This window comes from Gadus morhua, chromosome 10 (genome assembly GCF_902167405.1).
Source record: "Gadus morhua chromosome 10, gadMor3.0, whole genome shotgun sequence".
Taxonomy (NCBI): Eukaryota; Metazoa; Chordata; class Actinopteri; order Gadiformes; family Gadidae; genus Gadus; species Gadus morhua.
Genome location: NC_044057.1, coordinates 9,929,063 through 9,954,134, shown reverse-complemented (window position 1 = coordinate 9,954,134; position 25,072 = coordinate 9,929,063). Strand labels below are relative to the sequence as shown.

Here is a 25,072-nt window from a genome sequence, read left to right as displayed (position 1 = left end):
CGGATCAAAAAAGTATATAGTTTTTCTTTTCGTGTGCGTCTGACGATGTCGTGTGCAAAGTTTGGTGTCGATTGGTCAAGAAATGTGGGCGGAGTAGGGAAAAAACAGTTTTGCGGTTTTCGCGATTTTGCGAAAAAAAATTATAGACGCAAATGGGCGTGGCCTATGCCAAAAGATGCATCAGACTCCAGTGAATCTGTGTGTTCAAGGTTTTGAATGTGGGAGGTTCGGTGTGGGAGTTATAGCCCCAAACGCGATTTTCTTGTTATAGCGCCACCTAGTGGCCGGCAGGTCTGGATTTTGTCGTCTGCTTAGTCCGAACAGATCTGGACCTAGTCATGCAATTTGCGTGTCGGCACAATTTACGGTTTGGGGTGTGGGCCCACTTTTAGGGGGGTAAGAATAATAACTAGAACTGCAAGCAGTTATGCAGGGGTCCAAGAAGTGTGCATTTCGCCGGCACAACGCGACAAGAAATGTGCGTTTCGCCGGCACAACGCGAAGCAAGTATTCAAAACGCTACCGTGAACAACATGTGGATATAAAGGTTTTGACTGTGGGAGCTTCGGTGTGGGAGTTATAGCCTGAAACGCGTTTTCAGAACATTCCATTGGCCAAATAGGAGATAGACAATGTCGTCGTTTTTTTGCACCCCCTTGTGGCGAATTTTTCCAAAGACAATTTTCCTTTTCCAAATAACTCCCGCCCACATTAATAATTCTTGGCCATATTGTCTATATAGACTAGGGATTGCCCCTTGATGGTTTCCCTTGAGTTTGAAGAACATTCCTCTGGCAAATGAGAAGATATACAATTTTCTCGTTTATTGCGCCCCCTTATGGCGAAAATTTCCGATTTTTTTATCGAACGCCATTAAGTGGAGCATCGACATGTCTCAAAAAATTGGACTTGATCCGATGTCTAATTTTGGATTTCTTTGGATTTTTGATATTCCACGTCTAATTTAGCTTATAAACAAATATTCAAAACACTACCGTTTCGTAATCGAAGGTCGGATCAAAAAGTGTTTGAGTTTTTCTTTTCGTGTGCGTCTGAAGATGTCGTGTGCAAAGTTTGGTGTTGATTGGTCGAGAAATGTGGGAGGAGTATGGAAAAAACACTTTTGCGGTTTTCGCGATTTTGCGAAAAAAAATTCCAGACGCAAATGGGCGTGGCCTATGCCAAAAGATGCAGCAGACTCCAGTGAATAAGTGGGTACAAGTTTTTGACTGTGGGAGGTTCGGTGTGGGAGTTATAGCCCCAAACGCGTCTTTCCTTGGTATAGCGCCACCTAGTGGCCGGCGTGTCTGGATTTGGTCGTCTGCGTAGTATTCACGTACCTGGATCTAGTGATGCAATTGGCGCGTGTGCACCATTTACTGTTTGGGCTGTGGTACCACTTCTAGATGGGAAGTATAATAATAATAATCCTTACAAAAACAATAGGGATCCAACCTGTTGGCTTGGACCCCTAATAATAGGAATAATCCTTACAAAAACAATAGGGATCCAACCTGTTGGCTTGGACCCCTAATAACTAGAACTGCAAGCAGTTATGCAGGGGTCCAAGAAGTGTGCATTTCGCCGGCACAACGCGACAAGAAATGTGCGTTTCGCCGGCACAAAGCGAAGCATGTGTTCAAAACGCTACCCTGAACCTGTGGATACAAAGGATTTGACTGTGGTAGGAGTAGCGAGAAGTCAGTGTAGCGTTTTCGCGGCGAAATTTTGTAGAAGATATACAATTTCCTCGTTTATTGCGCCCCCTAATGGCGAAATTTTCCGATTTTTTTATCGAACGACATTAACGTTAACACCAACATGTGTGTAAAATTTGGACTCGATCCGATGTGTAATTTTGGATTTCTTTGGATTTTTGATACTTCACGTCTAATTTAGCTAATAAACCAATATTCAAAACGATACCGTTTCGTCGTCAAAGGTCGCATCAAAAAAGTGTTTCATGCATTCTTTGCATGTGCGTCTGAAGATGTCGTGTGCAAAGTTTGGTGTCGATTGGTCAAGAAATGTGGGAGAAGTAGGGAAAAAACAGTTTTGCGGTTTTCGCGATTTTGCGAAAAAAAATTCTAGACGCAAATGGGCGTGGCCTATGCCAAAAGATGCAGCAGACTCCAGTGAATATGTGCGTACAAGGTTTTGAATGTGGGAGGTTCGGTGTGGGAGTTATAGCCCCAAACGCGTCTTTCCTTGGTATAGCGCCACCTAGTGGCCGGCGTGTCTGGATTTTGTTATCTGAGTAGCGGTGCCGGACCTGGATCTAGTCATGCAATTGGCGTGTCGGCACCATTTACGGTTTGGGCTGTGGGCCCACTTTTAGCGCGGGAAGTATAATAAAAATAATAAAAATCCTTACAAAAACAATAGGGATCCAACCTGTTGGCTTGGACCCCTAAAAATCCTTACAAAAACAATAGGGATCCAACCTGTTGGCTTGGACCCCTAATAATAAAAATCCTTACAAAAACAATAGGGATCCAACCTGTTGGCTTGGACCCCTAATAAAAATCCTTACAAAAACAATAGGGATCCAACCTGTTGGCTTGGACCCCTAATAAATAATAATCCTTACAAAAACAATAGGGATCCAACCTGTTGGCTTGGACCCCTAACTAGAACTGCAAGCAGTTATGCAGGGGTCCAAGAAGTGTGCATTTCGCCGGCACAACGCGACAAGAAATGTGCGTTTCGCCGGCACAACGCGAAGCAAGTATTCAAAACGCTACCGTGAACAACATGTGGATATAAAGGTTTTGACTGTGGGAGCTTCGGTGTGGGAGTTATAGCCTAAAACGCGTTTTCAGAACATTCCATGGCCAAATAGGAGATAGACAATGTCGTCGTTTTTTGGCGCCGCCCTGTGGCGAAATTTTCCAAAGAGAATTATCCTTTGCCAAATAACTCCCGCCCACATTAATAATTCTTGGCCATATTTTCTATATAGGCTCGGGTTTTCCCCTTGATGGTTTCCCTTGAGTTTGAAGAACATTCCTTTGGCCAATTAGAAGATATACAATTTCCTCGTTTATTGCGCCCCCTGAGGGCGTAATTTTCCGAATTTTTTATCGAACGCCGGTAAGGTTAGCACCAACATGTGTGTAAAATTTGGACTCGTTCCGATGTCTAATTTTGGATTTCTTTGGATTATTGATTTTCCACGTCTAATTTAGCTCATAAACCAATATTCAAAATGCTACCGTTTCGTCGTCAAAGGTCGCATCAAAAAAGTGTTTCGTGCATTCTTTGCGTGTGCGTCTGAAGATGTCGTGTGCAAAGTTTTGTGTCAATTGGTCGGGAAATGTGGGAGGAGTAGCGAAAAAACAGTTTTGCGGTTTTCGCGATTTTGCGAAAAAAAATTCTACACGCAAATGGGCGTGGCCTATGCCAAAAGATGCAGCAGACTCCAGTGAATATGTGGGTACAAGTTTTTGACTGTGGGAGGTTCGGTGTGGGAGTTATAGCCCCAAACGCGTTTTCCCTTGGTATAGCGCCACCTAGTGTTCGGCGTGTCTGGATTTTGTCGTCTGCTTAGAACTCAGGGACCTGGATCTAGTCATGGAATTGGCGTGTCGGCATCATTTACGGTTTGGGCTGTGGGCACACTTTTAGGATTAGCACGTCGGAATAATAATAACTAGAACTGCAAGCAGTTATGCAGGGGTCCAAGAAGTGTGCATTTCGCCGGCACAACGCGACAAGAAATGTGCATTTCGCCGGCCCAACGCGAAGCAAGTATTGAAAACGCTACCGTGAACAACATGTGGATGTAAAGGTTTTGACTGTGGGAGCTTCGGTGTGGGAGTTATAGCCTAAAACGCGTTTTCAGAACATTCCATTGGCCAAATAGGAGATAGACAATGTTGTCGTTTTTTGGCGCCGCCCTGTGGCGAAATTTTCCAAAGACAATTTTCCTTTGCCAAATAACTCCCGCCCATATTAATAATTCTTGGCCATATTTTCTATATAGACTCGGGTTTGCCCCTTGATGGTTTCCCTTGAGTTTGAATAACATTCCTTTTGGCCAATTAGAAGATATACAATTTCCTCGTTTATTGCGCCCCCTGAGGGCGTAATTTTCCGATTTTTTTATCGAACGCCGTTAAGGTTAGCACCAACATGTGTGTAAAATTTGGACTCGATCCGATGTCTAATTTTGGTATTCTTTTATTTTTTGGCGTTTCGACGTAAAACGTAGCTAATAAACAAATATTCAAAATGCTACCGTTTCGTCGTCGAAGGTCGGATCAAAAAACTGTCTCACGATTCCTTTTCGTGTTTGTCTGACGATGTCGTGTGCAAAGTTTGGTGTCGATTGGTCAAGAAATGTGGGAGGAGTAGGGAAAAAACAGTTTTGCGGTTTTCGCGATTTTTGCGAAAAAAAATTATAGACGCAAATGGGCGTGGCCTATGCCAAAAGATGCAGCAGACTCCAGTGAATCTGTGTGTACAAGGTTTTGAATGTGGGAGGTTCGGTGTGGGAGTTATAGCCCCAAACGCGTATTCCTTGGTATAGCGCCACCTAGTGTTCGGCGTGTCTGGATTATGTCGTCTGCGTACACATCACAGACCTGGATCTAGTCATGCAATTGGCGTGTCGGCACCATTTACGGTTTGGGGTGTGGTACCACTTCTAGCTGGGAATAATAATAAAAAGAACTAGAACTGCAAGCAGTTATGCAGGGGTCCAAGAAGTGTGCATTTCGCCGGCACAACGCGACAAGAAATGTGCGTTTCGCCGGCACAAAGCGAAGCATGTGTTCAAAACGCTACCCTGAACCTGTGGATACAAAGGATTTGACTGTGGTAGGAGCAGCGAGAAGTCAGTGTAGCGTTTTCGCTGCGAAATTTTGTAGAAGATATACAATTTCCTCGTTTATTGCGCCCCCTAATGGCGAAATTTTCCGAATTTTTTATCGAACGACATTAAGGTTAGCACCAAAATGTGTGTAAAATGTGGACTCGATCCGATGTCTAATTTTGGATTTCTTTGGATTTTTGATATTCCACGTCTAATTTAGCTAATAAACCAATATTCAAAACGCTACCGTTTCGTTATCGAAGGACGGATCAAAAAAGTGTTTCATGCATTCTTTGCGTGTGAGTCTGAAGATGTCGTGTGCAAAGTTTGGTGTCGATTGGTCAGGAAATGTGGGAGGAGTAGGGAAAAAACAGTTTTGCGGTTTTCGCGATTTTGCGAAAAAAAATTCTAGACGCAAATGGGCGTGGCCTATGCCAAAAGATGCAGCAGACTCCAGTGAATATGTGTGTACAAGGTTTTGAATGTCGGAGGTTCGGTGTGGGAGTTATAGCCCCAAACGCGTCTTTCCTTGGTATAGCGCCACCTAGTGGCCGGCGTGTCTGGATTTTGTTATCTGAGTAGCGGTGCCGGACCTGGATCAAGTCATGCAATTGGCGTGTCGGCACCATTTACGGTTTGGGCTGTGGTAGCACATTTAGCGCAGGAATAATAACTAGAACTGCAAGCAGTTATGCAGGGGTCCAAGAAGTGTGCATTTCCCCGGCACAACGCGACAAGAAATGTGCATTTCGCCGGCACAACGCGAAGCATGTGTTCAAAACGCTACCCTGAACCTGTGGATAAAAAGGATTTGACTGTGGTAGGAGTAGCGAGAAGTCAGTGTGGCGTTTTTGCGGCGAAATTTTGTAGGAGATATACAATTTCCTCTTTTATTGCGCCCCCTAATGGCGAAACTTTCCGAAATCTTTTTCGAACGTCACTAAGGGTAACACCGACATGTGTGTAAAATTTGGACTTGATCCGATGTCTAATATTGGTATTTTTCTGGATTTTTGATTTTCAACGTAAAACGTAGCTAATAAACAAATATTCAAAATGCTACCGTTTCGTAATCGAAGGTCGGATCAAAAAGTGTTTGAGTATTTCTTTTCGTGTGCGTCTGAAGATGTCGTGTGCAAAGTTTGGTGTTGATTGGTCGAGAAATGTGGGAGGAGTAGGGAAAAAACAGTTTTGCGGTTTTCGCGATTTTGCGAAAAAAAATTCTAGACGCAAATGGGCGTGGCCTATGCCAAAAGATGCAGCAGACTCCAGTGAATATGTGCGTACAAGTTTTTGACTGTGGGAGGTTCGGTGTGGGAGTTATAGCCCCAAACGCGTATTCCTTGGTATAGCGCCACCTAGTGGCCGGCGTGTCTGGATTTTGTCGTCTGCGTAGTGTTCACGGACCTGGATCTAGTGATGCAATTGGCGCGTGTGCACCATTTACTGTTTGGGCTGTGGTACCACTTCTAGATGGGAAGTATAATAATAATAATCCTTACAAAAACAATAGGGATCCAACCTGTTGGCTTGGACCCCTAACTAGAACTGCAAGCAGTTATGCAGGGGTCCAAGAAGTGTGCATTTCGCCGGCACAACGCGACAACAAATGTGTGTTTCGCCGGCACAACACGAAGCATGTGTTCAAAACGCTACCCTGAACCTGTGGATACAAAGGATTTGACTGTGGTAGGAGTAGCGAGAAGTCAGTGTAGCGTTTTCGCAGCGAAATTTTGTAGAAGATAAACAATTTCCTCGTTTATGGCGCACCCTAATGGCGAAATTTTACGAATTTTTTGTCGAACGACATTAAGGTTAGCACCAACATGTGTGTTAAATTTGGACTCGTTCTGATGTCTAATTTTGGATTTCTTTGGATTTTTGATTTTCCACGTCTAATTCAGCTCATAAACCAATATTCAAAACGCTACCGTTTCGTCTTCGAGGGTCGGATCAAAAAAGTGTCTATCATTTCTCTGTGTGTGCGTCTGAAGATGCCGTGTGCAAAGTTTGGTGTTGTTTGGTCAAGAAATGTGGGAGGAGTAGCGAAAAAACAGTTTTGCGGTATTCGCGATTTTGCGAAAAAAAATTATAGACGCAAATGGGCGCGGCCTATGCCAAAAGATGCAGCAGACTCCAGTGAATATGTGCGTACAAGTTTTTGACTGTGGGAGGTTCGGTGTGGGAGTTATAGCCCCAAACGCGTTTTCCCTTGGTATAGCGCCACCTAGTGGCCGGCATGTCTGGATTTGGTCGTCTGCCGTCACCTCACGGACCTGGATCTAGTCATGTAATTGGCGTGTGTGCACCATTTACGGTTTGGGCTGTAGTACCACTTTTAGCTGCTGGAATAAAAATCCTTACAAAAACAATAGGGATCCAACCTGTTGGCTTGGACCCCTAATAAGAAAAATCCTTACAAAAACAATAGGGATCCAACCTGTTGGCTTGGACCCCTAATAATAAAAATCCTTACAAAAACAATAGGGATCCAACCTGTTGGCTTGGACCCCTAATAATAATAATAATAATAATAAAAATCCTTACAAAAACAATAGGGATCCAACCTGTTGGCTTGGACCCCTAATAAACACTACAAAAACAATAGGGATCCAACCTGTTGGCTTGGACCCCTAACTAGAACTGCAAGCAGTTATGCAGGGGTCCAAGAAGTGTGCATTTCGCCGGCACAACGCGACAAGAAATGTGCGTTTCGCCGGCACAACGCGAAGCATGTGTTCAAAACGCTACCCTGAACCTGTGGATATAAAGGTTTTGACTGTGGGAGCTTCGGTGTGGGAGTTATAGCCTAAAACGCGTTTTCAGAACATTGGCCAAATAGGAGATAGACAATGTCGTCGTTTTTTGGCGCCGCCCTGTGGCGAAATTTTCCAAGGACAATTTTCCTTTGCCAAATAACTCCCGCCCACATTAATAATTCTTGGCCCTATTTTCTAAATAGACTCTGGATTGCCCCTTGATGGTTTCCCTTGAGTTTGAAGAACATTCCTTTGGCAAATTAGAAAATATACAATTTCCTCGTTTATTGCGCCCCCTAATGGTGAAATATTCCGAAGTTTTTATTGAACGCCATTAAGGGTAGCACCGACATGTGTCTAAAATCTGGACTTGATCCGATGCCTAATTTTGGTATTTTTCGAACTTTTGCGTTTCGACGTAAAACACAGCTAATAAAAAAATATTCAAAACGCTACCGTTTCGTCGTCGAAGGACGGATCAAAAAAGTAATGCAGCATTTCTTTTCGTGTAGGTCTGAAGATGCCGTGTGCAAAGATTGGTGTCGATTGGTCAAGAAATGTGGGAGGAGTAGGGAAGAAACTGTTTTGCGGTTTTCGCAATTTTGCGGAAAAAAATTATGGACGCAAATGGGCGTGGCCTATGCCAAAAGATGCAGCAGACTCCAGTGAATAAGTGGGTACAAGTTTTTGACTGTGGGAGGTTCGGTGTGGGAGTTATAGTCCCAAACGCGTTTTCCCTTGGTATAGCGCCACCTAGTGGCCGGCGTGTCTGTATTTTTGTGGTCTGCGTAATGTTCACGGACCTGGATCTAGTCATGCAATTGGCGTGTCGGCACCATTTACGGTTTGGGCTGTGGGCCCACTTCTAGCAGGAAATAATAATAACTAGAACTGCAAGCAGTTATGCAGGGGTCCAAGAAGTGTGCATTTCGCCGGCACAACGCGACAACAAATGTGCGTTTCGCCGGCACAACGCAAAGCTTGTGTTCAAAACGCTACCCTGAACCTGTGGATACAAAGGATTTGACTGTGGTAGGAGTAGCGAGAAGTCAGTGTGGCGTTTTCGCGGCGACATTTTGTAGAAGATATACAATTTCCTCGTTTATTGCGCCCCCTAATGGCGAAATTTTCCGATATTTTTATCGAACGTCATTAAGGTTAGCACCGACATGTCTGTAAAATTTGGACTCGATCCGATGTCTAATTCTGGATTTCTTTGGATTTTTGATTTTTCACGTCTAATTTAGCTAATAAACAAATATTCAAAATGCTACCGTTTCGTCGTTGAAAGTCGGATCAAAAAAGTAATGCAGGAATTCTTTTCGTGTAGGTCTGAAGATGTCGTGTGCAAAGTTTGGTGTCGATTGGTCAAGAAATGTGGGAGGAGTAGGGAAGAAATTGTTTTGCGGTTTTCGCGATTTTGCGAAAAAAATTTCTAGACGCAAATGGGCGTGGCCTATTCCAAACGATGCAGCAGACTCCAGTGCATCTGTGTGTACAAGTTTTTGGACTCTGGGAGGTTCGGTGTGGGAGTTATAGCCCCAAACGCGTATTCCTTGGTATAGCGCCACCTAGTGGCCGGCGTGTCTGGATTTTGTTATCTGAGTAGCGGTGCCGGACCTGAATCTAGTCATGCTATTGGCATGTCCGCACCATTTACGGTTTGGGCTGTGGGCCCACTTTTAGCGCGGGAAGTATAATAAAAATAAAAATCCTTACAAAAACAATAGGGATCCAACCTGTTGGCTTGGACCCCTAATAACTAGAACTGCAAGCAGTTATGCAGGGGTCCAAGAAGTGTGCATTTCGCCGGCACAACGTGACAAGAAATGTGCGTTTCGCCGGCACAACGCGAAGCATGTGTTCAAAACGCTACCCTGAACCTGTGGATACAAAGGATTTGACTGTGGTAGGAGTAGCGAGAAGTCAGTGTAGCGTTTTCGCGGCTAAATTTTGTAGAAGATATACAATTTCCTCGTTTATGGCGCCCCCTAATGGCGAAATTTTCCGAAATTTTTATCGTACGACATTAAGGTTAGCACCAACATGTTTGTACAATTTGGACTCGTTCCGATGTCTAATTTTGGATTTCTTTGGATTGTTGATTTTCCACGTCTAATTTAGCTCATGAACCAATATTCAAAACGCTACCGTTTCGTCTTCGAAGGTCGGATCAAAAAAGTAATGCAGGAATTATTTTTGTGTAGGTCTGAAGATGCCGTGTGCAAAGTTTGGTGTTGATCGGGCGAGAAATGTGGGAGGAGTAGCGAAAAAACAGTTTTGCGTTTTTCGCGATTTTGCAAAAAAAAATTATTGACGCAAATGGGCGTGGCCTATGCCAAAAGTTGCAGCAGACTCCAGTGAATATGTGTGTACAAGTTTTTGGACTGTGGGAGGTTCGGTGTGGGAGTTATAGCCCCAAACGCGTTTTCCCTTGGTATAGCGCCACCTAGTGGCCGGCGTGTCTGTATTTTTGTGGTCTGCGTAATGTTCACGGACCTGGATCTAGTCATGCAATTGGCGTGTCGGCACCATTTACGGTTTGGGCTGTGGGCCCACTTCTAGAGGGAAATAATAATAATAATAATAATAATAATAATAACTAGAACTGCAAGCAGTTATGCAGGGGTCCAAGAAGTGTGCATTTCGCCGGCACAACGCGACAAGAAATGTGCGTTTCGCCGGCACGACGCGAAGCATGTGTTGAAAACGCTACCCTGAACATGTGGATACACAGGATTTGACTGTGGTAGGAGTAGCGAGAAGTCAGTGTAGCGTTTTCGCGGCGAAATTTTGTAGAAGATATACAATTTCCTCGTTTATTGCGCCCCCTAATGGCGAAATTTTCCGAAATTTTTATCGAACGACATTAAGGTTAGCACCAACATGTGTGTAAAATGTGAACTCGATCCGATTTCTAATTTTGGATTTCTTTGGATTTTTGATATTCCACGTCTAATTTAGCTAATAAACCAATATTCAAAACGCTACCGTTTCGTTATCGAAGGACGGATCAAAAAAGTGTTTCATGCATTCTTTGCGTGTGCGTCTGAAGATGTCGTGTGCAAAGTTTGGTGTCGATTGGTCAAAAAATGTGGGAGGAGTAGGGAAAAAACAGTTTTGCGGTTTTCGCGATTTTGCGAAAAATATTCCTAGACGCAAATGGGCGTGGCTTATGCCAAAAGATGCGGCAGACTCCAGTGAATCTGTGTGTCTAACTCTTCTGACTGTGGGAGGTTCGGTGTGGGAGTTATAGCCCCAAACAAGTTTTCTTTGGTATAGCGCCACCTAGTGGCCGGCATGTCTGGATTTTGTCGTCTGCCGTCACCTCACGGACCTGGATCTAGTCATGTAATTGGCTTGTGTGCACCATTTACGGTTTGGGCTGTAGTACCACTTCTAACGAAGGAAGTATAACTAGAACTGCAAGCAGTTATGCAGGGGTCCAAGAAATGTGCATTTCGCCGGCACAACGCGAAGCATGTGTTCAAAACCAATCGGCGTGGCCTATGCCAAAATATGCCACTGACTCCAGTGAATCTGTGCATATAACGTTTTTGACTGTGGGAGCTTCGGTGTGGGAGTTATAGCCCAAAACGCGTTTTCAGAACATTCCATTGGCCAGTTAGGAGATCTATTATTTCGTCGTTTATTTGCGCCCCCTTGTGGCGGGATTTTCCAAAGACAATTTTCCTTTGCCAAATAACTCCCGCCCACATTAATAATTCTTGGCCATATTTTTTATATAGACTCGGGTTTGCCCCTTGATGGTTTCCTTATAGTTTGAAGAACATTCCTTGGGCCAATTAGAACATATACAATTTCCTCGTTTATTGCGCCCCCTAATGGCGAAAAAATCCGGAATTTTTATCGAACGACAGATAGGTTAGCACCAAAATGTGTGTAACATTTGGACTCGTTCCGATGTCTAATTTTGGATTTCTTTGGATTTTTGATTTTCCACGTCTAATTTAGCTCATAAACCAATGTAGCCCTGTACAAAAACCACAAGTTACAGAGCATAAAAAATAATTAACAGTATAATAAAATGCTGTGTTTAATGTTCATAAATAAATAGAGTTCATAATAATAAAATGGGTTAAAATGTGTGCGGATTAAAAGCATAAATATAATACGTTTAATAAAACTATTTACAGTTAAAAGATAAATTAATATAAAGGTCTTTAAGTTTATCAAGGCTAAAATATTTGTGAATTCAGGATATAAAAGAGGAAGAAGCCGTGTTTATGTTTAACTTAACCATTGACCTGTCACACGTAAATCATTTAATTTGTTTTGTCTTTGGTTGTATTAAAACTTCACAAGCCAATCCGAATAAAGTCTCAACGTGTAAAGGGCGGGACTAGTGCAGCAGGTTAGCGTGGGGAGTAGTGAGCACATGTAGAGAAAGAAACCTGACCGGACTGAGAGCTAAGAGGAGGCATCGTAGTGTGGGAAGCAGTTAAGTTTTATCGTGAGGTCGACTACTCGTGGTCCTGATTTAAACTTCTTTGTGACCTGCAAAAAGGTGAATACGATGTGTATGCCTCCATTGTGCTATATCTAACTGTTATAGTAAGTAAGAGTACTGGATGTGTAACGCGGTTAGCGACGTGCTAGTTAGCGGTAGCATTCTGTGTTAATGTGCCCGCATATCGTAGTTTTGTATTGTGACTTAAGTTAACGCAAAGCTAATGCTAGTTCGATATGAAATAGTGTTTGATATTATGGCTCATTGGATAATATGCTTAAAGGAGCTGGACGTTGGAGAGAGGGGTTTCCAGCAGATGGCCCTGCTGTTTTCTGTGTTTTCTTTCCTTGTGACTTCGCCACCGCCATTGCCCACGTGTGTGTTTGGATTGCCACCGCCATTGCCATTATCTTCGTGAGAATATCATCCCCCAATCCCTTTCTGCCCCTACTAATTACACCCTGGATTCGTGAGTACTGATTTACACATTGCACGTGCTTTTATTTTGAGCTCAAGCTGAGTGAAGCGGCCAGTACAGTTTTTAGGCCCCACCGCACACAAGCTTCAACTAACAGGCCTGCAACGGGTTAACCTAATTTAAAGTGTGTTGTTAATTTGATTGTGTGTGGTACATTGAGTTTGCATTGTTGTAAATTGGAGAATCCCGTGCATCTGATTTTATTTATTTTATTTGTTTATTTGTTTTCTTTTCCTAAAATACATTCGACTAGTATTTCATTTTGTGAATAAATATGTGATTGAATACTTTTACATTTAAAATACAGTTGTGGTGGTCATTTATTAAAATTATCCAACAGTAACATATGAATCAAAGTTGTAGTTTCCTACAACGAGCCCAGGCCCAGTCTTATTGTATTAACCACTCTAGATTTATTATTTAACTACATGGGACAAGGGTTACATAAATGGAGGCCCCGCTGGGATAATATTAAACTAAAATGAATTAGACAAGCAAAAGTAACATGACCCCACAACTTTAAGAGCATTTATTTAAAGTAATGTGCTAACAGTAACTAGAAGTAATTAAAGTAAAGTACAACAATGGCAGTCCTAGCAAACAGTCCATCACAACGTGAGCTAATTAACTGGTGCAAAGGAGAATCAATAGATTTAAAGCATGCCTTCCTGTTACATGGAGTGCCTGAAGGTGTTTCAAGAGAAGACATTGAAGAAACAGCAGGGACCATCAAAGCTTGGGGAAGAGTTAGAGTTAAGGGAAAAATGTTTCACCATCAACAGCAATCGCTGATGGTGTTATGTGAGTGTCGTGAAGAGATCGACCCCTCTAAAATCCCACCTGAGATAATGCCTATAAGTGGAGGAAGTAGTTGGAAAACTGTCTGCTACACAGAGCCTCAGCTTGATAACTTTGAAGAGAAGCTACTTACCTTTTTGCAGAGTGAAGGGAGAACCTTGGAGGACATCCAAGGTCTATGTTCCCCCACCAAAGAAAGTAAAAGCAACCCTGAAGACATCATCCGTGCAGTCGGTGATGTTATGAGCAGAACAAACAAACAACCTGACAGTCACCCATACAGACGTCTGCGGACATTCTCCGGGATCAGTCCCACTCCCACTGGAGAAGAGACCTTAGACAACTGGTTGGAGCAAGCAACACTCTTAGTAGAGGAAGTTGAGTGCTCGGACAAAGAGAAACGACGTCGGATACTGGAAAGTCTCAAAGGGCCCGCCTTTGAGATCATTCAAGCTGTGCGCATGACTCAACCTGATGCTAGCCCACGTGAGTACATAGAGGCTATAGAGAGCATTTTTGGTACAGTAGAGTCCTCAGAAGAACTATATCTGTCGTTCAGAGCCCTCCACCAACAGCCTGGTGAGCGTCTGTCTGAGTTCCTACGAAGAGTAGAGAGATCTCTTGTCAAAGTAGTACAAGGAGGTGGCTTACCTGTTAGCGCTGCCAACAGCACTCGTTTAGAGCAGCTTCTTAGAGGGTCCACCTCTGAACTCATGTTGTTACAGTTGAAAATTAGGGAGCGGAGTAGTAATCCCCCTACATTCTTGAACCTGTTAAGAGAAGTGATGGAAGAGGAAGGTCGCCAGTCAGCCAGACAAAGCCAAGTGTCACACCTGCGTCCTCAGCGTGTACGCACCGTCCAAGCTGAAAAGGAGAAAGAACCTGAATCAGTCTCTAGGAGTGAACTGCAAGCTCGGATTCAAGAATTGAGAGCGCAGTTAGAGCAGAGAAGCAACCCACAACCTCAGCCACCATCTGATGAGTCCTTTAACGGTCTTACAGAGAAACAAAAACAGAGAAATGAGTCACAGAGTGAACTGCAATCACTAAAGAAACAAGTGAAAGCACTAGAAAGTAAAATGAGTGTAATGGCAGTGAATTACACATCAGAACAAACACCCCAGCCACACCGATACAAAGCAGCTACGGGTTACAAGCCCGCTCATTCCAGAGTCTCCTCTCCCCGACAAGACAATGATGAGTTTTTCTGTTATCGGTGTGGGGAAAATGGCCACATAGCCACCAGATGTACTGCCCCTGAGAATCTTCAGAAAGTCATTAGAAAGCTCATACGCTTGGCGCGTGTTTCCCCTCTTTCCCACAAAGAGAACCCGCAGCCTGCAGCTGAAGAACACTTTGTAGCTAGAACCAATAAGGTTGAAGTCCCAGAGAACAACACTGACTTACCTGAAGGTCTTGTAGGTCCATCATTTATTCACACCATCAAAGTAAATGATGTAGTCTGCGATGCTCTCATCGACAGTGGGTCCAATGTGACTATCATCTTTGAAAGCTGGTATAACAAACACTTACTTGATGTCCCGATAAAACCCCTCTCTGGCCTTGGACTCTGGGGCCTTGCTGACACTGAGTATCCTTACAAAGGATATGTTGTTGTTGAGATGGAGTTTTCAGAAGAGATCACTGGTGTGACGGGACGAGTAGAAGTGCTCGCCTTGATTTGTCCTGAGCCAAGAAACCAACAACAAACCCCTGTGCTGGTTGGAACCAACACATCTCTGTTCCGCCGCCTATGGGAACTGGCGAAGACAAAAGGTGACGAGAACACTGTGTACTCAATGAGAATACAGTCTGTTTATGCCCCTGTTAAAGCACAAGAGCAGTCAACAAAAAATGAAGTTTTGGGACAGATAAAGTGGGAAGGACCCGGTTCACTCTCCATTGCTCCAGGTGCAAAGTACTATGCAACGTGCAAAGTGGAAAGACAGAGTGCCCCGTCCAAGGATCTTGTACTGATCGATGCACCCACTGACCAGTTGCTCCCCAACAGTTTGCTGGTACAGCCTGGTGTGCTCTCAGACGCCAACATAGACAACAACAGTTTCACTGTCCTCATTCAAAATGAGTCCAAAAAGACAACTTCAATCCCAGTTGGGACCGTTGTTGCTGAGATGTATGCTGTGGACACAGCTACCCCAGTCAGGCCTTCCGACCTCACAGCTGAAACCATAGACCCAAGTCTCTTTAATTTCGGAGACTCTCCCATTCCCAAAGAGTGGAAGAGTCAGCTTCAGCAGAAGTTAGCTGAGAGGCGGAATGTTTTCTCACTCCATGAGTGGGAGGTTGGTCGTGCAAAGGGTGTTGAACACCACATACGCCTGCATGACCCCAGACCCTTCAGGGAAAGGTCAAGGAGACTAGCCCCTGCAGACATAGACGATGTGCGGCGGCACATACAACAACTGCTGGCAGCTGGAATTATCACAGAGTCCCGTAGCCCATACGCCTCACCGATCGTTGTAGTGCGCAAAAAGAATGGGAGTATAAGAATCTGTATTGACTACAGAACACTCAACAACCGCACCACACCAGACCAGTACACAATGCCACGCATTGACGACGCCTTGGATTCTCCCTCCGGCAGCCAATGGTTCTCAGTCTTAGATCTGCGCAGTGGCTATTACCAGATAGAGATGGCTCCGGAGGACAAAGAGAAGACAGCGTTCATTTGCCCTCTTGGTTTCTATCAATTTGAGCGCATGCCACAAGGAATCACAGGAGCGCCGGCAACGTTTCAGCGCTTAATGGAAAAAGCTGTTGGTGATATGCATCTTCTGGAAGCTCTCGTGTACTTGGATGATATCATCATTTTCGGCAAGACACTTGAAGAGCATGAGCAACGTCTTTTCAAGGTACTGGATCGACTAGAGGAGGTCGGATTGAAGGTTTCTATTGACAAATGTCAATTCTGCCAGCCTGAGGTTAGGTATGTGGGTCACATCGTTTCTGCTAATGGAATAGCTACTGATCCAGACAAAGTGGAAGTAGTCAAGCATTGGAAAGAGCCCACTCACCTGAAACCTCTGAAGTCCTTCCTCGGATTTTGCAGTTACTATCGAAGGTTCATTGCAAATTACTCTGCCATTGTCCGTCCTCTTTCTGAGCTCACCAAGGGTTATGCCCCCACTTGGAAAGACCCCAATTTCAAAAAGAGTGTCGACCCAAGCAAAGTCTATTTCAAGCCATCAGAGCTTTTCGGAGAACGGTGGACTCAGGCCTGCCAGGCCGCTTTTGAGCGTATCCGTGACTGTTTGATCAATGCCCCAGTGTTAGCATTCGCTGACCCCACTAAGACGTACATCTTACATGTGGACGCCAGTATGAATGGCCTAGGCGCTGTCCTGAACCAGGAATATCCTGAGGGCCTCCGACCAGTAGCTTTCGCCAGTCGGAAGCTTAAAGACTCAGAGCACAACTATCCAGTCCATCAATTGGAATTTCTGGCATTAAAATGGGCTGTCGTGGACAAGTTTCACGATTACTTGTATGGAGCTAAGTTTACTGTAAGAACTGACAACAACCCATTAACATATGTGTTGACCTCTGCCAAACTCAGTGCAGTCGGACATCGTTGGCTTGCTGCCCTTGCCACCTACGAGTTCACCATCCAATACCGACCTGGGAGGCAAAATATCGATGCTGACTTGTTGTCTCGACAATACTCTCCAGAGGAGGCTAAAGAGTGGACTAGTGTCCCACCTGCTGGCATCAAAGCCCTCTGCAAGCGAGCCTGCATCAGTGGAGAGGCTGATGTGCCCGACAGATTGGTGGACCAGTTGGGAGCTCCTGCTGCAGCTGTACCAGAAGCTTATGTGTTCCCAGTGAACCTTAGCATGAACGTGCTGGATCAGCTAAGTCCGAAAGATATCCAGGCATCACAAGACATGGACCCAACAATTGGGCCATTAAAGAAGGCACTGGAAAAGAATAAAGGGCTGACACGCTCAAAAAATGATTCACCTGAGACTGTGTTGCTCTTACGCGACAGCCGAAAGTTGGAATTAAAGGATGGATTACTCTACAGAGTAAAAGAAAAAACATGCGGAAAACAGATCAAACAACTTGTCTTACCAGCCAGATACCGCCCAATGGTGTTAAGGTCTCTACATGATGAGTGCGGACACATGGGAATGGAACGCACTACCGAACTGATCAAAGACAGATTTTATTGGCCGCGAATGACAGCTGAGGTTGAGCAGTACATTCGAACCTGTGGTAGATGTATCTCCAGGAAGACACTCCCTCAGCATGCCTCGCCCTTGAATCAAATAACAAGTAATGGCCCTCTAGATTTAGTCTGCATTGACTTTTTGCAGATAGAGCCTGACTCTAGAGGTGTTGCTAATGTGTTAGTAGTGACAGACCATTATACACGTTACGCACAAGCATTTGCTACAAAAGATCAAAAGGCTATCACCGTTGCAAGAGTATTGTGGGAGAAGTATTTTGTGCACTACGGCCTACCTGCACGGATACACTCGGATCAAGGACGAGATTTTGAAAGTCGCCTGATCAAAGAACTCTTGTCCATGCTTGGGGTTCGGAAGTCAAGAACATCCCCCTATCACCCACAAGGGGACGCACAACCAGAAAGGTTCAATAGAACACTTTTAGCAATGCTTGGTACCCTGGACACTGTAAAGAAACAAAGTTGGAGTCAACATATCACCCACCTGGTACATGCATACAATTGCACCAAGAATGATTCCACAGGATACTCCCCTTATCATCTCATGTTTGGAAGGGAGGCAAGGTTACCCATTGACATCTGTTTTGGGATCTCGCCAAATGGTGAAAGTGAAACCTCTTACCAACAGTACGTCGCCAGGATGAGGAAAGAGTTACAAAAAGCCTACCAACTGGCATCTGACGCTGCTACAAAGAGTCATCTGAAAAACAAAGCTCGCTATGACCAGCGTGTGAGAGATTCACCTTTGGAGAAAGGTGACAGAATTCTCATTCAGAATTTGGGTCTAAAAGGCAAGCATAAACTCCAAGATCGATGGAAATCAACACCATATGTTGTTGTGGAGAAGTTGCCTAATCTGCCTGTTTACAAGGTCAAACCAGAGCATGGTACAGGTGTGGCAAAAACTCTTCATCGAGACCACCTGTTGCCCATCGGGTACATGGTTAGGTTGTCTAACCAATCAGATGATACAAACTCTGCTCGGAGACCTGCAACAAGAGCTCAACTTACCCGGAAACATCTATCAACCAAGTCTGAAGAAAGTGACACAGAGTCCTCAGGCTCAGAGTTTGAAACTGTCCACAATCCTCCAGATTTTGATGTGGATGAGGTCAGGAAACGATTAAACATGATAGATCAACCTGTGGAGGATGAACAGAGTCAGAGTTCTGAAGAAAGTGAAAACTCTGAAGAGGAAAACTGTGAAGCTGCAGAAAATCAACAACTTACAGAAACGGAGTATGAGGAACCGCCTGAAGGTGCTGCACGTCCTCTGTCACACTCTTATGTCCAAGAGACATATACTGAATCTGCGGAAGATTTGCAAGATTCAGAAGAGGGAGCAAGCTCACCTCTGTTAAACAGAGCCAGACGTGATAAAGCTGCCAAAAGCGTTAGAAGTGAAAGTGAAAGGTTTTCTACAATCCGGAAATCCCTGAGAAAACCAAAGCCATCTATGAGATTCAGTTATGAGAGACCTGGTCATCCATCTTGTGAACCAGTTACCATCATGCACCATGGCATGGTCATCCAACTCAAGTTAAACCCTCCAAACCAAGACAACAAATCAAGGAAAGAGTCCAAAACATCCAAAAGGTACATGGAGGAGGAGAACAAAAAACACCCTTCCAAGTTGAAGAGAGACAAAAGGTGTGATGAGGACATCTACACGTTCAGAAGAGGGAGGGTGTAGCTCTGTACAAAAATCTTCCAAGTTAAAGAGAGACAAAAGGTGTGATGAGGACATCTACACGTTCAGAAGAGGGAGGGTGTAGCCCTGTACAAAAACCACAAGTTACAGAGCATAAAAAATAATTAACAGTATAATAAAATGCTGTGTTTAATGTTCATAAATAAATAGAGTTCATAATAATAAAATGGGTTAAAATGTGTGCGGATTAAAAGCATAAATATAATACGTTTAATAAAACTATTTACAGTTAAAAGATAAATTAATATAAAGGTCTTTAAGTTTATCAAGGCTAAAATATTTGTGAATTCAGGATATAAAAGAGGAAGAAGCCGTGTTTATGTTTAACTTAACCATTGACCTGTCACACGTAAATCATTTAATTTGTTTTGTCTTTGGTTGTATTAAAACTTCACAAGCCAATCCGAATAAAGTCTCAACGTGTAAAGGGCGGGACTAGTGCAGCAGGTTAGCGTGGGGAGTAGTGAGCACATGTAGAGAAAGAAACCTGACCGGACTGAGAGCTAAGAGGAGGCATCGTAGTGTGGGAAGCAGTTAAGTTTTATCGTGAGGTCGACTACTCGTGGTCCTGATTTAAACTTCTTTGTGACCTGCAAAAAGGAGCTGGACGTTGGAGAGAGGGGTTTCCAGCAGATGGCCCTGCTGTTTTCTGTGTTTTCTTCCTTGTGACTTCGCCACCGCCATTGCCCACGTGTGTGTTTGGATTGCCACCGCCATTGCCATTATCTTCGTGAGAATATCATCCCCCAATCCCTTTCTGCCCCTACTAATTACACCCTGGATTCGTGAGTACTGATTTACACATTGCACGTGCTTTTATTTTGAGCTCAAGCTGAGTGAAGCGGCCAGTACAGTTTTTAGGCCCCACCGCACACAAGCTTCAACTAACAGGCCTGCAACGGGTTAACCTAATTTAAAGTGTGTTGTTAATTTGATTGTGTGTGGTACATTGAGTTTGCATTGTTGTAAATTGGAGAATCCCGTGCATCTGATTTTATTTATTTTATTTGTTTATTTGTTTTCTTTTCCTAAAATACATTCGACTAGTATTTCATTTTGTGAATAAATATGTGATTGAATACTTTTACATTTAAAATACAGTTGTGGTGGTCATTTATTAAAATTATCCAACAGTAACATATGAATCAAAGTTGTAGTTTCCTACAACGAGCCCAGGCCCAGTCTTATTGTATTAACCACTCTAGATTTATTATTTAACTACATGGGACAAGGGTTACACCAATATTCAAAACACTACCGTTTCGTCGTCAAAGGTCGCAGCAAAAAAGTGTTTCATGCATTCTTTGCGTGTGCGTCTGAAGATGTCGTGTGCAAAGTTTGGTGTCGATTGGTCAAGAAATGTGGGAGGAGTAGGGAAAAAACAGTTTTGCGGTTTTCGCGATTTTGCGAAAAATATTCCCAGACGCAAATGGGCGTGGCCTAGGCCAAAAGATGCAGCAAACTCCAGTGCATCTGTGTGTACAAGTTTTTGGACTCTGAGAGGTTCGGTGTGGGAGTTATAGCCCCAAACGCGTATTCCTTGGTATAGCGCCACCTAGGGACCGGCGTGTCTGGATTTTGTCGTCTGCGTAGTCCGAAGAGATCTGCATCTAGTCATGCAATTGGCGTGTCGGCACCATTTACGGTTTGGGCTGTAGTACCACTTTTAGGGAGGTAAGAATAATAGGAATAATCCTTACAAAAACAATAGGGATCCAACCTGTTGGCTTGGACCCCTAATAAGAAAAATCCTTACAAAAACAATAGGGATCCAACCTGTTGGCTTGGACCCCTAACTAGAACTGCAAGCAGTTATGCAGGGGTCCAAGAAGTGTGCATTTCGCCGGCACAACGCGACAAGAAATGTGCATTTCGCCGGCACAACCGCGAAGCATGTGTTCAAAACGCTACCCTGAACCTGTGGATACAAAGGATTTGACTGTGGTAGGAGTAGCGAGAAGTCAGTGTAGCGTTTTCGCGGCGAAAATTTGTAGAAGATATACAATTTCCTCGTTTATTGCGCCCGCTAATGGCGAAATATTCCGAATTTTTTATCGAACGTCATTAAGGTTAGCACCAACATGTCTGTAGAATTTGGACTTGATCCAATGTCTAATTTTGGATTTTTTTGGATTTTTGATATTCCACGTCTAATTTAGCTAATAAACCAATATTCAAAACGCTACCGTTTCGTCGTCAAAGGTCGCATCAAAAAAGTGTTTCATGCATTCTTTGCGTGTGCGTCTGAAGATGTTGTGTGCAAAGTTTGGTGTCGATTGGTCAAGAAATGTGGGAGGAGTAGGGAAAAAACAGTTTTGCGGTTTTCGCGATTTTGCGAAAAATATTCCTAGACGCAAATGGGCGTGGCCTATGCCAAAAGATGCGGCAGACTCCAGTGAATCTGTGTGTCTAACTCTTCTGACTGTGGGAGGTTCGGTGTGGGAGTTATAGCCCCAAACAAGTTTTCTTTGGTATAGCGCCACCTAGTTGCCGGCATGTCTGGATTTTGTCGTCTGCCGTCAGCTCACGGACCTGGATCTAGTCATGTAATTGGCTTGTGCGCACCATGTACGGTTTGGGCTGTAGTACCACTTCTAACGAAGGAAGTATAACTAGAACTGCAAGCAGTTATGCAGGGGTCCAAGAAGTGTGCATTTCGCCGGCACAACGCGACAAGAAATGTGCGTTTCGCCGGCACAACGCGAAGCATGTGTTGAAAACGCTACCCTGAACCTGCGGATACAAAGGATTTGACTGTGGTAGGAGTAGCGAGAAGTCAGTGTAGCGTTTTCGCGGCGAAATTTTGTAGATGATATACAATTTCCTCGTTTATTGCGCCCCCTAATGGCGAATTTTTCCGAATTTTTTATCGAATGACGTTAAGGTTAACACCAACATGTGTGTAGAATTTGGACTCGTTCCGATGCCTAATTTTGGATTTCTTTGGATTTTTGAAATTCCACGTCTAATTTAGCTAATAAACCAATATTCAAAACGCTACCGTTTCGTCGTCAAAGGTCGCATCAAAAAAGTGTTTCATGCATTCTTTGCGTGTGCGTCTGAAGATATCGTGTGCAAAGTTTGGTGTCGATTGGTCAAGAAATGTGGGAGGAGTAGGGAAAAAACAGTTTTGCGGTTTTCGCGATTTAGCGAAAAAAAATTATAGACGCAAATGGGCGTGGCCTATGCCAAAAGATGCAGCAGACTCCAGTGAATCTGTGCGTGTAAGGTTTTGAATGTGGGAGGTTCGGTGTGGGAGTTATAGCCCCAAACGTGTCTTTCCTTGGTATAGCGCCACCTAGTGGCCGGCGTGTCTGGATTTTGTCGTCTGCCTAGAACTCAGGGACCTGGATCTAGTCATGCAATTGGCGTGTCGGCACCATTTACGGTTTGGGCTGTGGACCCACTTCTAGGGGGGAAAAATAATAACTAGAACTGCAAGCAGTTATGCAGGGGTCCAAGAAGTGTGCATTTCGCCGGCACAACGCGACAAGAAATGTGCGTTTCGCCGGCACAACGCGAAGCATGTGTTCAAAACGCTACCCTGAACCTGTGGATACAAAGGATTTGACTGTGGTAGGAGTAGCGAGAAGTCAGTGTAGCGTTTTCGCGGCGAAATTCTGTAGAAGATATACAATTTCCTCGTTTATTGCGCCCCCTAATGGCGAAATTTTCCGAATTTTTTATCGAACGACATTAAGGTTAGCACCAAAATGTGTGTAAAATGTGGACTCGATCCGATGTCTAATTTTGGATTTCTTTGGATTTTTGATATTCCACGTCTAATTTAGCTAATAAACCAATATTCAAAACGCTACCGTTTCGTTATCGAAGGACGGATCAAAAAAGTGTTTCATGCATTCTTTGCGTGTGAGTCTGAAGATGTCGTGTGCAAAGTTTGGTGTCGATTGGTCAGGAAATGTGGGAGGAGTAGGGAAAAAACAGTTTTGCGGTTTTCGCGATTTTGCGAAAAAAAATTCTAGACGCAAATGGGCGTGGCCTATGCCAAAAGATGCAGCAGACTCCAGTGAATATGTGTGTACAAGGTTTTGAATGTCGGAGGTTCGGTGTGGGAGTTATAGCCCCAAACGCGTCTTTCCTTGGTATAGCGCCACCTAGTGGCCGGCGTGTCTGGATTTTGTTATCTGAGTAGCGGTGCCGGACCTGGATCAAGTCATGCAATTGGCGTGTCGGCACCATTTACGGTTTGGGCTGTGGTAGCACATTTAGCGCAGGAATAATAATAAGAAAAATCCTTACAAAAACAATAGGGATCCAACCTGTTGGCTTGGACCCCTAACTAGAACTGCAAGCAGTTATGCAGGGGTCCAAGAAGTGTGCATTTCGCCGGCACAACGCGACAAGAAATGTGCATTTCGCCGGCACAACCGCGAAGCATGTGTTCAAAACGCTACCCTGAACCTGTGGATACAAAGGATTTGACTGTGGTAGGAGTAGCGAGAAGTCAGTGTAGCGTTTTCGCGGCGAAAATTTGTAGAAGATATACAATTTCCTCGTTTATTGCGCCCGCTAATGGCGAAATATTCCGAATTTTTTATCGAACGTCATTAAGGTTAGCACCAACATGTCTGTAGAATTTGGACTTGATCCAATGTCTAATTTTGGATTTTTTTGGATTTTTGATATTCCACGTCTAATTTAGCTAATAAACCAATATTCAAAACGCTACCGTTTCGTCGTCAAAGGTCGCATCAAAAAAGTGTTTCATGCATTCTTTGCGTGTGCGTCTGAAGATGTCGTGTGCAAAGTTTGGTGTCGATTGGTCAAGAAATGTGGGAGGAGTAGGGAAAAAACAGTTTTGCGGTTTTCGCGATTTTGCGAAAAATATTCCTAGACGCAAATGGGCGTGGCCTATGCCAAAAGATGCGGCAGACTCCAGTGAATCTGTGTGTCTAACTCTTCTGACTGTGGGAGGTTCGGTGTGGGAGTTATAGCCCCAAACAAGTTTTCTTTGGTATAGCGCCACCTAGTGGCCGGCATGTCTGGATTTTGTCGTCTGCCGTCAGCTCACGGACCTGGATCTAGTCATGTAATTGGCTTGTGCGCACCATTTACGGTTTGGGCTGTAGTACCACTTCTAACGAAGGAAGTATAACTAGAACTGCAAGCAGTTATGCAGGGGTCCAAGAAGTGTGCATTTCGCCGGCACAACGCGACAAGAAATGTGCATTTCGCCGGCACAACGTGAAGCAAGTGTTCAAAACGCTACCGTGAACAACATGTGGATATAAAGGTATTGACTGTGGGAGCTTCGGTGTGGGAGTTATAGCCTAAAACGCGTTTTCAGAACATTGGCCAAATAGGAGATAGACAATGTCGTTGTTTTTTGGCGCCGCCCTGTGGCGAAATTTTTAATTTTCCAAAGACAATTTTCTTTTGCCAAATAACTCCCGCCCACATTAATAATTCTTGGCCATATTTTCTATATAGACTTGGGTTTGCCCCTTGATGGTTTCCCTTGAGTTCGAAGAACATTCCTTTGGCCAATTAGAAGATATACAATTTCCTCGTTTATTGCGCCCCCTAATGGCGAATTTTTCCGAATTTTTTATCGAACGACATTAAGGTTAGCACCAACATGTTTGTAAAATGTGGACTCGATCCGATGTCTAATTTTGGATTTCTTTGGATTTTTGATATTCCACGTCTAATTTAGCTAATAAACCAATATTCAAAACGCTACCGTTTCGTCGTCAAAGGTCGCATCAAAAAAGTGTTTCGTGCATTCTTTGCGTGTGCGTCTGAAGATATCGTGTGCAAAGTTTGGTGTCGATTGGTCAAGAAATGTGGGAGGAGTAGGGAAAAAAC

At 44.0% G+C, this 25,072-nt stretch overlaps 1 protein-coding gene across 1 annotated transcript; it reads left to right on the top strand.

Moving 5' to 3' along the window:
• The first annotated feature begins 11,569 nt into the window (after positions 1–11,569).
• Positions 11,570–16,626, top strand: LOC115552740 (uncharacterized). Its single transcript, XM_030369055.1, has 3 exons — positions 11,570–12,103; positions 12,330–16,005; positions 16,611–16,626. The coding sequence occupies exons 2-3, from the start codon at positions 13,109–13,111 to the stop codon at positions 16,624–16,626; spliced, it is 2,913 nt and encodes a 970-aa protein (XP_030224915.1). The 5' UTR covers positions 11,570–12,103; positions 12,330–13,108.
• Positions 16,627–25,072: the final 8,446 nt, after the last annotated feature.